The 16428-nt window shown below is 34.0% G+C and overlaps 2 protein-coding genes across 2 annotated transcripts; both read right to left on the bottom strand.

Moving 5' to 3' along the window:
* Positions 1-1750: 1750 nt before the first annotated feature.
* LOC133831337 (uncharacterized) lies at positions 1751-4510 on the bottom strand. The gene is made up of 5 exons (XM_062261596.1): positions 4228-4510; positions 3276-3535; positions 2986-3197; positions 2594-2864; positions 1751-2260 (listed from the first exon to the last, which is right to left on the bottom strand). The coding sequence occupies exons 1-5, from the start codon at positions 4319-4321 to the stop codon at positions 1964-1966; spliced, it is 1134 nt and encodes a 377-aa protein (XP_062117580.1). The 5' UTR covers positions 4322-4510; the 3' UTR covers positions 1751-1963.
* Positions 4511-4813: 303 nt separating this feature from the next.
* LOC133831336 (uncharacterized) lies at positions 4814-7842 on the bottom strand. Its single transcript, XM_062261595.1, has 5 exons — positions 7595-7842; positions 6001-6260; positions 5702-5913; positions 5339-5609; positions 4814-5256 (listed from the first exon to the last, which is right to left on the bottom strand). The coding sequence occupies exons 1-5, from the start codon at positions 7689-7691 to the stop codon at positions 4960-4962; spliced, it is 1137 nt and encodes a 378-aa protein (XP_062117579.1). The 5' UTR covers positions 7692-7842; the 3' UTR covers positions 4814-4959.
* Between the last annotated feature and the right edge of the window lie 8586 nt (positions 7843-16428).

The following is a 16428-nucleotide window of genomic DNA, read 5'->3' as shown; positions in this document are numbered from 1 at the left end:
TAAACCATACTCCTAAACGATTTCCTACAGCAAAAATACCCTAACCTAAAAGGCTCTCACACTTCATACCCACAAAAACTAGTAAACCCTTGCATACGGCTACAGTAAATATTTACCTAAGCTACAGTGAAAAATATTTTCAAAACATGCACAGTCAGGAGACTTACAAAGTGTTTGGCTGGGGGGTGGATGAAGGTGTCGCCTAGGTGGGAGCTTCGTCGGAGTGTTTGTTTCCAAAGCTTTGAAGGAGTCCTTACGCCTGAGCTTCTTGAACGCTGAGAAGGGCAGTCGGAAAGAATAGGGTTTTTCTTCTGAGATGAAGAGAGAAGAAGGAGAGAGTTTCTGAGAAATTTCAAATGAAAGGGTGGCCCATGCGTAGGGTGGCCACCCCTTTTATATACGTGAAAGGTCACGTAAAGAGGGCCGTTGGATGGCCCTGATGTGGGATCCAAGGTCCTCCACTCGAAATACGAAACAATGGCTGGGCATAGGCTAGGCCATTAAATGCGGTTCTAGGAAGACATATCATCACCAACCACGATGTTCCACGTATCAGGCGCCTGCGTAAAATGTGGAAGGTGAAGAGTTCATGAGGAAGCCTAAAAGCCCCTACTGTGGCCTTATACAACGTCGTATACCACGAGCAGGGGCTTGGGGGGCAGATGTACGCCCTGATTTTCCCACGGGCTGATTAGCGAGCTGAGCTACGGCCTAATCATGCTTATCTCGTGGACATCCCCAAAACCGGAGCTGCCATCATAAGACCATGCCTCCTTAGCTCGAGGTAACCTAAGGGTTCGCCTCTGGTTACTTAAGGACTGAGTCTGGGCTCTGAAGGCCGAAGGTCGAGTTAAGTATCCAGCTCATGGTACGAGCTAGAGTTGGAGGCTATGACCCTTTATAAAGTCAACCACGCAAGGTAAACGTGCATATATCAGACATCACGTGTCTGATATATCCCTGACTTCTCGGACACGCAGTGTGAACGTGCTTATTCAGACACCCACGACTGGGTTGGGCTGTGTGGCCCATTTTCCCTTTACCTATTGATTTGACCACACTTATGTGTCAGGTTTAGGAATTAATCATGTCACAGAGTTTATACGATAGGTAAGAAGGTCACGAGATGACATTCTTACCAACTCCCAGGTGCCTTCTCCTATAAATATGGAGACCCTGGGAGTTAATAGGGGTTGGATTCTTTATTATAAGAAATACCCTGTAATCAAATATCCAGTATATAGCAATAATACTGACTAGTGGAGTAGAAAGATTTTAACCTTTGAACCACTCAAAAACGTATTTTGTGTCACCAACTCATTTCTAAGATCATTCATCTATTTTGGTTCAACATCAGCACTAATCCCTTTCTCTTCTTTTCTTAATTTCCTGTTGGCGAAGAACTGCGTCAACAATCTCACACCACTTTCTCTCTCATTAATTTATCTCTCCTCACTTTTTCTAAAATCACTTTCTCTAATATCACTTTTGATCTTCTTATTTCTATCTCATTACTTATTATCTCATTATTTTCTGTCTCATCACTTCTTATATCCTCATTTTCTCTCTTGTCATTTTTTTTTCTTGCATAAATTTCTTTCTTCTCAAATTTTCTTTCTCAAAATTTCTCTTTCCACCTTCTTTCTTCTTATTTTTTATCATTTTTTATTTTACATTACTTTATCTTATTATTTATTACATACTTTTAAAAACATTTTTATTTAATATTTTTTTAAATAAAACTAAAAAATTACTACAAAGACTGTTTTCTCTTTTCATTTCTAAAAACACAATTTTAAAAGCAAAAAACAATGTCAAACAGGTCTCTCTCTCATGAACAAACTAATGCAGCTTTAGTCCCTAAAAGCTCAAATTATAAAAGAAGATCATGCCGTTCTAAGTTGTTTGTGTTTCACAATTGTTTTTAAACATTTTATGTAAATTGAGAAGCTACAACTGAAGCTCACTTCTTTCCTTCTAAAAGTTCCTTAATGATTAAGTCGCACATCCCTTCAGCTCCTGGGAATGAATGCCCAAAACTGGCTAACTCATGATAGTGAATCCATGGGAGTTTCTGAGCAATGTAGCGCTGCATCGAAACGGGCACGAGCATATCTTCATCTCCTTGCCATAGGTGCACCGAACCTTCGTTGTTTGGAAATGGATTTTCCAGTTCTACAGGACTGAAATCCCACTTCCCAAATCCTACATTCATGTCGCGGTGGAGGGACTCAAATTCTCCCTGTTGTCTTACCTGTGCCTGAGAAGTCACATTGACAGTAGTTAGTATTAAAAATTACACAACAAAGTAACTAAACAAGCAAAAGTCTTACAAGGACTCTCAATCCTCAGAGGATTGTATGGAGAATGTTATAGTTAGCCAAAGACAAAAGGTGAAAACTGATCTAAGACCATTAGAAATGAAGTTTAAACCAAAACCCATCAGGATTGAAACCTATCCATAAGAGTTAGCAGTCAAATATTATTATGCTAAATGAAGGAAATATGGGAAGATAGAATGTATGAATGGATATGACTTATGTATTTGCCACTGGAAAAAAGAAAGATATTTCAGAAAATATTATGCAGGTACCTCATATTTCTTTCTTTCTTGCTTTTTAGGGGAGTTCTCAAGTTCTCTGTCTTTGGGAGAAAGAACAGCAGAAATGTCATTTATAACAGAAGAACGGGGGAACCATTTTTGAGTATTCCACCAGTATGTCAGCCAAGGGGTGTGATGGGCAACTCCTAGTGCCCACCGGTCATTCCAAAGTTGTTGGTTGAAGGCTTCATTAGATATATTTGCAGGGAAACCAGTCCACCAGAAGTTTACAACAGGAGCTACCAGTGCTGCACCTGCTAACCTGTTATAATTGCATAAATCCTTCAGAACAAACCAAAAAAGAAAAGCAGAAAAACTTGATCGCACACAATAACCATGAAAAAACTCATACATTTCATTTAGATGATCTGAGTAAATCATACCTGTGAGGGATGTATCTCAAAACACTCCAAGTGAGCTGACCACCCATGGAAATACCAACTACATAGAATTTGGAACCTAGTTCCAAGTGATCAGCAAGCTCTTCTATATCTGAAGCCATGCTCTTCAATGTGCGCTTTGGATTAGGATCGCTCTCTCCATAACCAGGTCTGTCAAAGGACACAATGTAGACACCTAGTTTTTCAACAAGTTCCTGGCAGTTCAAATGTACAGCGTTATTAGATAAGACTAAAAATCATACATATAGATCGAATCAAGAGAAGATATGTACCGGAGATAGGAATCTAGCAAAAGTGTCATGCCTGCAAGAATCAAACCCATGGACAGAGACAAGTTTGTACTTGGCACTGTCTTTCGACACGCCTAGCTCTTTGTAGGCCAAATGTCTTCCGTCGCTCAGTTTTACTCTTGGGGCAGTGATTGGGGGGCCTCCTGGAGAACCACATATCTTAGGTGGAGGAGGTTGAATTGATTGGTATGCCCACACACTAATTCCCACAAACAACAAAGCTAGCACTTTCTTAAGCATACCTGAGAAATTCTAACTTTGATTAAGAAAACTGATTTGGGATCATGAAAAGAAAAGTTTCAAGCGAAGTACATGTATTGAGCACAGCAATAATGAAAAATGAACACTCTTTCTCAAGTTCATGTATTGATTTTCAAAACAATATTGTTTCTTATTTTGAGTGAAGTGAACCAACTTTTCCAAGTTGTATTGAGTATAATTAGATTCAAAATCAATGATGTTACTTTCTGGGTCATATTTATTAAAAATGACTTCAAATTGGTAGTTGACGATAAATGTAAATTCAAAATCAAGATCCCACATAAAGAAAGGATTTTAATGCCTCAAAGTTCATTCATCATTGCTCAATGTAGCTAGATCTTCAAGTTCTCAGAAAATTTGGCAAGCCCAGCAACAATCAATCTAAATGAAAATCATTGAGGGGGAAAAAAAAGAGAACACCCCAGAAAGAATATATCTCGCACTGGGATCTGCTAAGGTCAAATTTACATTCTCGAAATGATATTATCTTTCTCAAACAGAAACATTAAAAGAATCAACAGTTTCCTATCAACCAAATAACTTGAAGGACAAAAATTAAGCATAGACCCAAGTTTTCAAACAATGTTCTGGTTGTGAATTCGATAAAAACAAGGGAATATAAAGATTAACATAGAAAAATCAAATCAACCCCCAGGGAGAAACAAAACCCCACCTGAAGGAAGCTGAAAAGAATTGCTTTGTTTGGCTCTTCTGGTGTGAGCCCTTGCTGATGCTGCAGAAATCTTCCTATTCATTCCTCCCGCCATTTTTACCAAAACAAAAACTATCCCAGAGATACAGAAGCTTTGATACCAAATGGGTTTTAAATTGAGAGAGAAGACCACAACTTAAGAGAGAGAAAAGAGATCGCACTCGTGCAGGGACGGAGAAAAAGTCTCTGTATTGGCCTGGAAATCACTTACTATTCTATAGATGGATGGGTTTGTTCTCAAAAGCCAAACCGTTCTTACAGAAAGCAATTTATGTAATTAAAAATTAATTAATCATGTAATTTTTGTCAAAGTTTTCATTTTTGACTTTTCTTTCGATTTGTAAAATATATTTCATCTAAAAATACTATATTGTTTTTTTTATATAATTATTCTTTTTTTATTAGTAATTAAACTAAACGAAAGAGTACAACATAGACATAGCATGTCTCTCTCAAATGTTGTCAAGTCCTTGAGTCCTAATGAAGATTATCATACTCGAACTATAACCATAAAAATAATTATAAATACACATTACCTTTGAAAAGAAAAAGAAAAAACAAGAACCTCATCATTTTCATTTCAAGTCCAACTTTCTCTCGGAATTGATTTGAATATTTTTATATAAAACTTGACCAAGTTATAAAAGCCAACTCATAATGCTATCATATCTGTTCTAAGATTCAAAATCAAGCTCAATTCTTTTGCAAAACAAGTTCCTTAAGAATAGTATCAGCAATCCCTTCAGCTTCATGTAATAAGTGGCCATCACCAGGCATCTCATGGTAGCGAATCCAGGGGAGTTGTTGGACAATGTAGCGTTGAGGCAAAACAGGCACAAGCTGGTCATCATCTCCATGCCACAGATGAACAGACCCTTCATTGTTTGGAAATGGATTTTCCAAATCCAGAGGACTAAACTCCCACTTCCCGAATCCCAAAATCATGTCCCGGTTGAGGCTCTCGTGCACTCCCTGCTGCCTTATGCATGCCTGAAAAGGAAGTGTGTTCAACATGTTCAGAGTATAACTTAAAAAACAGGACTAATCAGAACATGTTTTGTAAGTTAGTTACCGCGTATTCCTTTCTCGATTGCCAGTGTGGTTTCATGACAAGTTCTCTGTCCTTGGCTGAGAAAATATCAGGATTGTGTGCTATGGCACTGGAAGAGGGGAACCATTTTTGAGAGTTCCACCAGTATATGAGCCATGGAGCATGGTGAGCCACACTTACTGCCCACTTGTCATTCAGAAGTTGAAGGTCAAAAGCTTCTTTGGATAAATTAGAAGGAAAACCAGTCCACCAATAGTTTGCAACAGGAGCTATAAGTACTGCACCTGCTAACCTGTTAGCATAGCATATTTTCCTCAAAACAAAAAGATCTAAAACAAGTATCCCTACAAGCCACATAGATTTCAATACCAGAACAAATCATACCTATGAGGAATGTATTTAAGGACACTCCAAATGGCCTGTCCCCCCATTGAATATCCAACTACATAGAACTTGGTGCCTAGTCCCAACTTATCAGCAAGCTCTTCTATATCTAAAGCTATGCACTTCACTGTGCGCTGCGGATTAGGATCGCTCTCTCCATAACCAGGCCTATCGAAAGACACGACGTACACACCTAGTTCTTGAACAAGATCCTGAAAGATCAAAAGCAGGTTAAGCTGTAGGATAATGTCAAAGAGTTTTGGGAATATATAGAGGCAAAGAAAGAGTAAGAGGAGTACCGGGGACAAGAATTTAGCAAAACTGTCGTGCCTGCAAGAATCAAAACCATGGATAGAGACAATCTTATACTTGGCAGTTTCTTTTGGCACACCAAGCTCTTTGTAGGCCAAATTTCTTCCATCTTTGAGCTTTATTCTTGGTGCTGTAATAGGAGGACCTCCTGGAGAGCCACATAGCTTTGATGGAGGTGGTTGGATTGCTCGATATGCATATGATACAATTCCCACAAAGAACAAAGCTAGTAATTTCTTGAACATTTCTGAAAGTTTTAAGCATTTGATAAATAATATGCATTGAGAAGAAAACATGAACAACAACAGCAGCAGCAATTCTGATTGTAACTGTAGTTAAAATAAATTGTCACACTAATCCATATATGATATAATTGTACTATCCGAACACATTTTATAATCAAAATGAACCAACTTTGTCAACTTATCTTGAAAAATGAAACAGTTTTGTCAAAGTTTTTTTTTTTCTTGAGCCATGTAATGTTCAGAACAAAAGTCAGTTTGTACTATGGCATCGAAAAAAAAGACAAAAAAAGTTGTAGTTGGCAGTTAAAAGGAGAAAAAGAAATAAAGTAAAATACTCTGTGCTAAGGAATGTTTCTCAACAGTTGTTGGAAGCAATTGTTCTTCTAACGAAATCCAGAGAAATGTGAAGAAAAGAAATTGTTCTTCAAGACTCATATTTTATATATATACATATATGAAATGTATTCAGAAGCTATATTTATGTTATGATTTAGCACAATAAATTGGTATAACGATTATTAGAGCTTATATTTTGATTAAGATGGGCAAATATTTGGTATTTATCTGTTATTGTTGTTGATATATATAGCTGTCTCTTTCCTTTCAATGTCAATAAGAACTATTCAGGGAAATTTCCCTTTGTTCGTTTCATTCTTGCAATAAATGGAAAATTTTCAGAATAACAGAATTGAAAATATTAAATTAAATTACATTAAAGAGAAATAAATAAAAAAATATTGATATTTACAAAAATTAAAAATAAAAAGGAGGATGGTCAGGCATCAATTTTTTTTCTCCTTGATTTGCAATTAAATAAGTATTTTTTTTTGTTGCTAAATTTAAAGGAAAACTATAAATATACATAGGGTTACAGTTTTTTTTCTTTATTTGCTATTAAATGAGATTGATTCTATCCAAATTTCCTTTTCTATAATTGGTCTTGAAATCATCAATAAAAAAAATTCCTTATTATGCTAACCAGTAAACACACAGTAGTACTAATTCATTCCTGCCTCAAAATCCACTCAATCATGGACATCTATTTCTGACTGGATTCAGTACTATCAAAACAAAAACTAAATACAATAATACATCTTTTGGCTAAAAAAAAATACAAAAAAAAAAAAAGTCAAGACTAAAGTGGATTTATCTCACACCCCAAAATGATAATACATACTAAAACAATAAAATTGTGAAGTCTTCAACTGCTACACTATTCTCACATTAATCAAACATTAGAAAAAGAAAAGGTAAAGAAGTATTATCAATGATAGAAAACTGAAAAGGTCCTTGGTTATAATAACAACGTTAAAATAAATCAAAAGAAAAAACCCACCTCGGGGTAGTTGAAGTGAACCGTTTTGCTTGGCTTTTCTGGTGTGAGCTCTGGCTGAAGATGCAGATATCTTCTTATTCAATACTTCAACACCCATTTTCACCAAACCTCTATGAAGAACAAGAGATTTAGAGAAGAGGGTCTTAGAGAAGGAAGAAAAAGGTTTGAGATATATGAGATTTAGATCGAAAACTCTATTATTACTATTTCATTAAATGGTGCAACCTCAGAGTAACGGCCAGTCTCTTTTTAGGCCTGCATATCACTTACAAACTCATAAATTTAGGATAAATAGCCCATAGCCCCTACTTTTGTTGAGAATTTCCCATTACCCCGTCACTTGTGAATTATTGTTCACTTGACCCATTTTATACAAAAATGGAAATTAATTTTTTTTAAAGAGAAATTTTTTTCCACTTTAGTTTTTTTTAATAAATAAATAAATAATTATAAATATATATATTTATATATGTGTTATTTTTTAATAAATTATTTTGACTTCTTTTTTCTTTCTCAAAATAATAATAAAAAAATCATTTAAGATTTTAAAATTAATCAAAATAATTCAAATTTATATTTTTCCTTCACTTTTTTTTCTAAATTTATATTTTAAATTGATGGAAAAATATTTTTTAATTATTTTTTTTATTAATTTATTAAAAAAATTATTAATTTTTAATTTAAAATAGTTATTTTGAGGAATAATAAGAAAGAGAAAATAACTAAAAACCTATATTTTTTCTTAACTTTCTTATTATTTTTCAAAATAATAAAAAATAGGTATAAAAGTGCAAAATTTTAAAAATATTGAGTATAGTTACCTAAAAAAAATTGAGTATAAAAGTGCAACATTTTGAAAACACTGAATATATTTACCGCTGAAAAAAAAAGATTGAGTATAAAGTGCAACATTTGAAAAATATTAGGTATTTTAGCTGCAATTTACTAAATATAATATTATATATTATTTAAAATTTTAAAAATAATAAAATTTTATTTTAAAAATAATTATGTCTTCCATAAATTTAATTAAATAATTTTTATTTCTATTTTTTTATTTTTTATTATTGATTGTTTTTATAATATACATAAATTTAACTTTAAAAAAATTACATAATATATATAATGAAATTTTTCTTAAATATTATTTAATTTTAAAAATTATTATTTTTATTGGAAATTATTTTACTAATTCATTTAAACTATTCATTATCTTAAATTATTTTTTAACAAAAAATTATTTTATACTTTATTTAGTATTTTATGGCATCCAACAAATTATAGTACTATGTTTATATGATATTTTATTTTATAGGTTATTTTTTAGTTATACAAGCAAAATGTATCGTGTAAATAGTGGACATGATATTTGATTATTTGGTTAGATCTTTTAGTGGATGTTGTGGGAAGATATTATTTTGTAATTGTGTCTACTCTTGTAAAGAGAGCTATATTTTACAGTGACACTGCATTTTTGTTAGAAGCTATAACAAGTTTGTTATTTAAATTTACTCGAGTATCTCTAATAAATAAATTGTCATTTTATGGTTAGTTATTCATGTTTTTAGAATAAAAAAACAACTTGCTCAATTAAAAAATATTCCAAATTTTCATTACATTAGGATATTTATATTTTCTAGCTTGTACCACATTACTATATTTGTCCATCAAGTTATCGTTACTAAAAACAAAGGATAGTGCTAAGCTAATCTAGTCTAATACACTCCTAATTAATAGTTCCAGTCTTACATTCCTATTCCTGTGAGCTCAAAAATTATAGAGTATAGACCCTATATAATAACATGGCTCTTTAAATTATTATTTTGCCTCTTAGATTGAGGTGAAGTCCCAGTATGTTTACGGAATAAAGTGTAGGAGAAACAAAAGAGTTAATTTTTTTTTTGTTACTCGTGTGTTGACTTTGGATTACCGTACTTGACGGTTTGTTTGATAGTGTGGACTCAAAGATTTTAGTATTCAGTTTTGCAAAACGGTCCATTTAATGTGAATACTATTCTAGCCGGCAACCACTTAAATATAGTGTCGTCATTATGAAAAAAAATAAAATAAAAGTCTTCTTGAAATTTAGTAAGGTCTAATCTTCTTTTGAAGTGCATTGATTGTGTGTATCTAATCTAAGCTCAATGACGTTTTTGCATAGATAATAATAGGGTATTTTGAGAAATTTGCACAAGTTTTGAGTGCACAACTAAACTAATGTTACTTTCACTTCACTTCAAATTTCATAAAAGATATGGTAATTAAGGTGATTTAATGATATTCAACCAATGAGATAGATCCTATCCATATTCTATTGGTTAGTAATATATGATTAGACAATGGCTTCATCTCATATAATAGAATAAATAATTGATAGAAATGTCCAACAATAAGGACAAAAGCTCAATTAATAGCCTCTAGCTATTGTAAGCTTTTTTTCATTTATAAATATTAGATAATTCGAAGGTTACTATTGTGGGTTCCACTGAACTTAACGCCATGACTCATGGCATCGTTGTTCTTCCATTATAATTTGTGCTTTGTGCTTCTTCCAAATAGATGAGACTAAACTTCTTTCATTAGTATAAATAAGGTTCTCCTTTAGGTACACTGTATATGATGAGCTAGACAACACTTGATCATTTAGTGTAAATCTGTTTTATAATAGAATTCAATTTTATAGATGTCCTAACAGTTTGTGTAACTATATTTTAACAACTTCTTTACACTACCAATGATGTATATATCAAGAGTCTCAACAATTTTAGGCAGAGCTCTTCATTTTTACAAATATTTTCCACATACTTTTCTGTTTTCCATTGTTCTTTTCTCCCAAGTGTTCAAACTCTTGCATGGTATAAGAGTTCTTCTTGGCATGGCTGACCAAGGATGTCAATTAGTGCAGTCAACTTCTGTACATCCTCACGAAAATGCACCACCGCCACCTCAACCACAACCTCAAGCTTAGGTCATTGCTCCAGCTCCGGAAATCGATCCTGCTGGTCTCCCCAACAACAATCTTCTTCTGCTGCATCTACGCTTAGATCGCTCAAATTATTCATACTGGAGAGCACTTGTGCTAGCAGCTGTTCGTGCTTACAATCTTGACAGCTATGTTCTTGGAACCACTCAATCTACACCTCAATTTCTTGTAGGTAATGTTCCAAACCCTACTTATCTTCAATGGTTTCGCTTAGATCAGTTTCTAGTGCACTGGTTAATGACCTCTGTCTCTGAGGCAATGCTTGGCCATATCATTCACTGTCGTTCATCCGCTGAAATATGGAATCTTCTTGCTCAACTCTTTGCCACGAAGTCTATATAACATCCTGCGTTTTCAGGTACCTTTAAACGACTCGGGTCAGGATTTTTCCCCGAGTTAAGAATATTATTTTAAATAATATTATATTTTTTTTGGAAATTATTTCATGAGTTATAGCTAGCCAAAAATATGAATTCTGTGATTTAAAAGTCAAGATAAGACTTTCGGTCTTGGACCGACACAAAAACCCTGATCGGGTAAAAATCTCGTAAAATAAAATGAAAAACTATGGCAAGTATATTTTGGGCATAAAATACATTCATAAAAATTAAAGTTTGGTCAAAAATAATAAACTTAAGGGAACATGGAAATTTTAGGGCATTTTGTGTTAAATTGTTAATTTTACCGAAATATGGAATTTTATTCCATGAATGGACCTTAGGTTAAATTTTATAGTGTGATTAATTAAATTAAATGTGAGAGTCATTTAATTTAATTATTTAATGTTAAGTTTTGTGATTAAAACTTAATAAGAGTGAAAAATGTATAGAAAATCAATTTGAACTTTTCTTCTTAGGAAATATTGATTCACCTTTATAATATATATATATATATAACATAAATGAAATGCAATGGGTGACCGTCCATGTGAAGTTTTGAAATGGTGTGGACAAAATTAATTAACTTTTAAATCTCATTTATTTAAATGTTAGGGATAAAGGCAAGTGGGTAAAACACTTGAGTGCTTTTAGGATAATTAAAGAGCTGTAGAAACTCTTCTAACCCTCCCCAAAACTGACCCCCACTCTCTCTCATTCACTCTCATCTTTTTTTTGAAAACTCTCTTAAGTTTTATCTCAATCTTCAACCTCAAGAACACTAAGGAGGCTTGGAAGCTAAGCTTTGGTCTAGGAAGGATTTTTTTCCCTAAGGTAAAGTTTCAATAAACTAGACTTATGTGAAGTTTTAACCATAGATTTTCAAATAGCTAATTATCTATGTTGTTGGGGGGAGTTGGTTAGGATTTTTAAAAGATTTTGAAGGAACCAAAGCTAATAGGAAGATCCAAACCTTAAGCAAGAACAACAAAGAGGTAACAAATTTACTTTTTATGATTTTGTTGTAGGGTTTTTATTTTTAAGCATTATTTTGTATATTTAATGCTTAAAGTTTCTCATTGGTGATGTAATAAGGTTATGGTAGTTGTTTTATAATTTTTTTGATGCTTGTGGGTTGATTTTTGAAAATAGGGACCAAAACCCCCAAGGGTTTTGTTAGAAACCTTAAAACAAAATACATGTTTTGAGCTGTGACTTCCAAGGGTCAAGCATCCACTGTATATTGATTTTGTAAAATTTAATTGTACTGTGGTGTTGTTGAGATTGAGTACATAAAATTGAGCTTTTGAAATACTAAAAAATATTTAAAAATGAGTGAGTTATGCTATTTCAAAGTTTAGGCAAAAAACTGTTTTTTCGTATTCTTAATTTAGGAACCAAGTTTGGACAGCCACTGTGTAGGGAAAATGAACCCATTTTTTTCTAAAATTTGGTAGACATATTATTAGCATAATCTAGTATTCCACTGTAAAATTTGGTAAGAAAATACTGAACGGTTTGAAAGTTATTAACTGTCAAAGTTTGGAAAAAATAAGAACTTTAAAATAATGTCATTTTTACCTCATTGTTGGAAAATAATTTCACCAATAAAAAATGCTCATTTTGACCTAAGATTTTACAAAAACCTAAATGGCATACCAAAAATGGAATTGGGAAATTTTGGTAATAATTGGGTAAGTAAATTTAAAGTTATGAGCTAACAAAATATGTAGTTAAAAATGTGAAAAATAGGCTTTTTACACACTTAATGTAAAAAAAAAAGATTTTGGAACTTAAGGTAAAAAATAAAATTTTGCTTATTGCAAGATATAAACTTAGTAAGTCTTGAAAACATATTTTCACTAAAATTACCACTTTGAGTTGAGTGTGAATTATTTTTATTAAATAATTTTTATTCTTTTTAAAAATAAAATAGATTTAATTTATTATTAGTTAATAAATTAAAGGAGGGTTTAAAACCCTATATTTTGAGAAAATGATCAAGTGAATTACTTTTCTAGTAAGTAAACTTGATTAATTGATTTTGAAAAATTAACTAGTCAAGATAGGAAATTTTTAACGGTTCTCCTAATAAAGACAAATTAGGCAATTTTCTTAAAATCGTTTTTAGAGATTAAAACTTTAAGAAAAATAAAAGGAAAATTAAGAGTTTATTTTCTTGAAAAATAATCAAGGAATTTAATTAGTATTTTCTGGATATAATACCAGCTAAAATCTTCTATATATTTTAACCAACTTGTTGAAAGTACAGATCAATAGCAATGCATTTAAAGAACAAGATTTTCAGCGGATTGTGGGAAAATACTATTGTGATACCCGAGCCTAGGTATTGAGACCATAGGATAGGTCTCCGAGACTTAGGGTTTAGCCTTAAATATTTTGTATGAATTTCCTTAATGGGTTTAAAACCAAATAAGGATCATAAATCCTTACAAATGATTTTTATTAAAATGACCAAACTGCCCAAAATAATAATAATAAATTATGAATGCTATAATTAATCTGAGTATAATGTATGGATAACTACAGTATTGGCTAAGCGTAACTAGACTGAACGTTGGAGGGTGAAATCTTGTTGAATGCTAAGGACTCCAAGTAAGTAAACTTCTATTGTGTGGTTGCAACATGAAACGATTATTGTATCGTATGTTAGTATAGGGACACATGCACATATATACACTATTGTAGAAAGTTGCTTAGAGACGTTAGTCTAGTGAGTGCTGATTTCGAAAATATGAACGGTAGATATCCTTCATATCCTAGACGGTTGATCCCCGTCACACTGCTTGATTTTATTATGTCCGGTTCACTACCGCGAAAAGTGGCCAAGAGGTGAGGATTGCTGGTTAATCCTAGGGGCGCAAAAATGAATGGGACCTAGGGGCCCTCATGCTTACTTAAACAGTGAACGATTAGAACCCAAGCAAGTGCTCTGATAAGTTATTCCCGGATAGCAGCCGTGAATATTGGCCATTCAGTGAGAGTGCCTAGAGATACTAGGGGTTGCCAAGATTGAGTGAGGTTGAACACCCTAGGGCAACTGCTCACCAGCACCACTGATTAACATAGAAGTCTCTATAAAACCGTGTAAATTTGATTACACTCTTGGATAAGTAGCGATGCCCTAGGTAACACGATAGTTACCCTTGATGGGGATATTTATTGGCTAGATCTTAGTGTTGAGACTCAGTTCTCTCTTATAGATTAACATTTATGTTGGAGGGCGTGTTACGCCCGAATTGTTGGAAATTGTCGAGCGTTGGTCTCGAATTATATTGTGATATGATATATCTACTTGCTCTGGGATTTTCTGAGCGAAGGGATATATTTGTTGATAAGATATAGTTGTGAAATAATATATTTGCTTGCTCTAGGATTTTCTGAGTGCAGGGATATATTTGTTGATAAGATATAGTTGTGATATAATATATCTGCTTGTTCTGGGATTTTCTGAGTGTAGGAATTTATCTGGTTGTAGGAAATAATTTATCATTGGTTATCAGGAATGACCATAAGTTTGCCAGGATGCTTTTGCGTTCTTGAAATTGATTGTGTAGGGTCTGAATGGATCCGAAACCCTAATTCTCTACATGCTTTTATTTTAAAGTTGAACTTACTAAGTATTTTTGCTTACCTAGTTGTTTCTTGTTGTAGGTAAGAACAAGGGCAAGGCAGAGCAGTGAGCGCTGGAGTCTACTTTGCAAATGTACATGTGGACCGACCTTTTGGGAAGCCATTTTATTTTTGGAAATGTTGTGTAATTTTCCTAGTCTAGGCTCACTCTACTCTTTATAAAATATGTTTGTAATTAAATGTTGAGTATGACCATACTTTTTAATAAAAGTTTTTTTATACGGGTTTTTGAGACTTTTTGTTAAATGAAAACATTTATATTTCCGCATTATTGAGTCTTGAAAATCCGGGTCGATACAGTTGGTATTAGAGCTCGAGTTGAGCTGGTTCTGTAGACAACGCACATGTACATTTCACAAAGATAGACCAGCACTCACTGTAAGTACTGTCTTTTCATATATGTTTCCTTTGCTTTCTTTTATTTACCTCAATTCTATAAATTGTAGGTTATGGTCGATATACCTGAGACAAGTGACCTTTTGATAGGAAACCTGCCCATGATCCCTATGCCTAAGATCAATTACTATAGAATCTTTAACGATGAGAATCCATGATGCTTCGAGTACGATCAACAACATCGGGGTGTCATTTGGAAATGGACTCATTGCATGACAGAAGTCCTTGATAGGGCCAACACACATGAGTGACAGAGAGTGCGATATGCTAGCACTTGTCTGAGAGGCTCGACATAGATATTGTTTCGTCATAGACGTTGGCGACTGGATCGCGACATGTGGGATGACTTTCGTATGCAGATTGAGCTAGCGTTTGGGCCATGGATTGGCCTATCTCCATGGTTGATAGCATACCTCGAGGCAAGGCGGTAGAGCAGAGGAGGATCCTGAGAAGCTGGACGAGGATACCGACATAAAGCTGGATATCCTGATGGATAGCCTAGATTAGGTTATGTTGTGAGAGTCTTGTTGATACTTTTTGTAAAGACCTTGCAAACCTACTAGGTTGTAGGACTTTAGTGTGGTTGTAGCAGGCAGATGTAGAAACCCGACGTGTATTTAGGGTTCTCTTTATGGATTTATCGTCCTGCTAACTAAAATTCTATGGCATGATCTTTTCACGATCATTTTGTATTGCTAGGTTATATCCTTGAATATTGTGACTACCTAATTTGAGTCGAATCATTATGGTTCTTCTTTCTTGTTGATGAGAAAAATTGGTATGCTCATTTATTGCTATGTTAGTATTCTTCCCTACTATACATTGTGGTATAAAGACTTGCGATGGTGCGTAACACTCGAGCCAGGGGAGGTCAAGATGTTAATTAACCAGAACCAGATGAGAGAGCGGACGTTGAGCAAGATGCAGGTCGTGGTCGAGGCAAAGGAAGGGGTTGAGGCCGAGGACAAAGAGTACATCCAGAACCAAATCTAGCAACTTAGATAGAGGATTTTTTACTTATGGTGGCTATAGAAAGGGAAAAGGTAATCTGCGTTGGTATCAACTTCTCGTCTCTATGCGCTTAGGAGCTTTTTTGATTTGAAATCAAACAAATGGCAAGGACAAGAGCTCAAAGAGGAAGGGGTGTTACTGGCCGAGGCCAGGCCGTGCCTGCTGATAGAGCTCAGAACCCGCCTGTTGCTAGAGCTCCAAACCAAGCTGCTAGAGTTCGCGAGATAGCCGAGCAGATAAATAATTTGCAAAGGCTAGTGGAGACGCAGGGAGCCCAAATTGAAAGAGGGCAAAAGAGACAGGAGGACACTGATGCCCTCCAAGTTGAAAGATCTAACACCTTTTTGGGACGACTCCCCATGCCACCCAATAATACTCAGAACAACAAAGTACCACCTGAAAACAACGAAGAA

Source organism: Humulus lupulus, chromosome 4 (assembly GCF_963169125.1).
Source record: "Humulus lupulus chromosome 4, drHumLupu1.1, whole genome shotgun sequence".
Lineage (NCBI taxonomy): Eukaryota > Viridiplantae > Streptophyta > Magnoliopsida > Rosales > Cannabaceae > Humulus > Humulus lupulus.
Note: the sequence above shows the minus strand (reverse complement) of the source record. Positions and strands in the feature narration are given on the sequence as shown.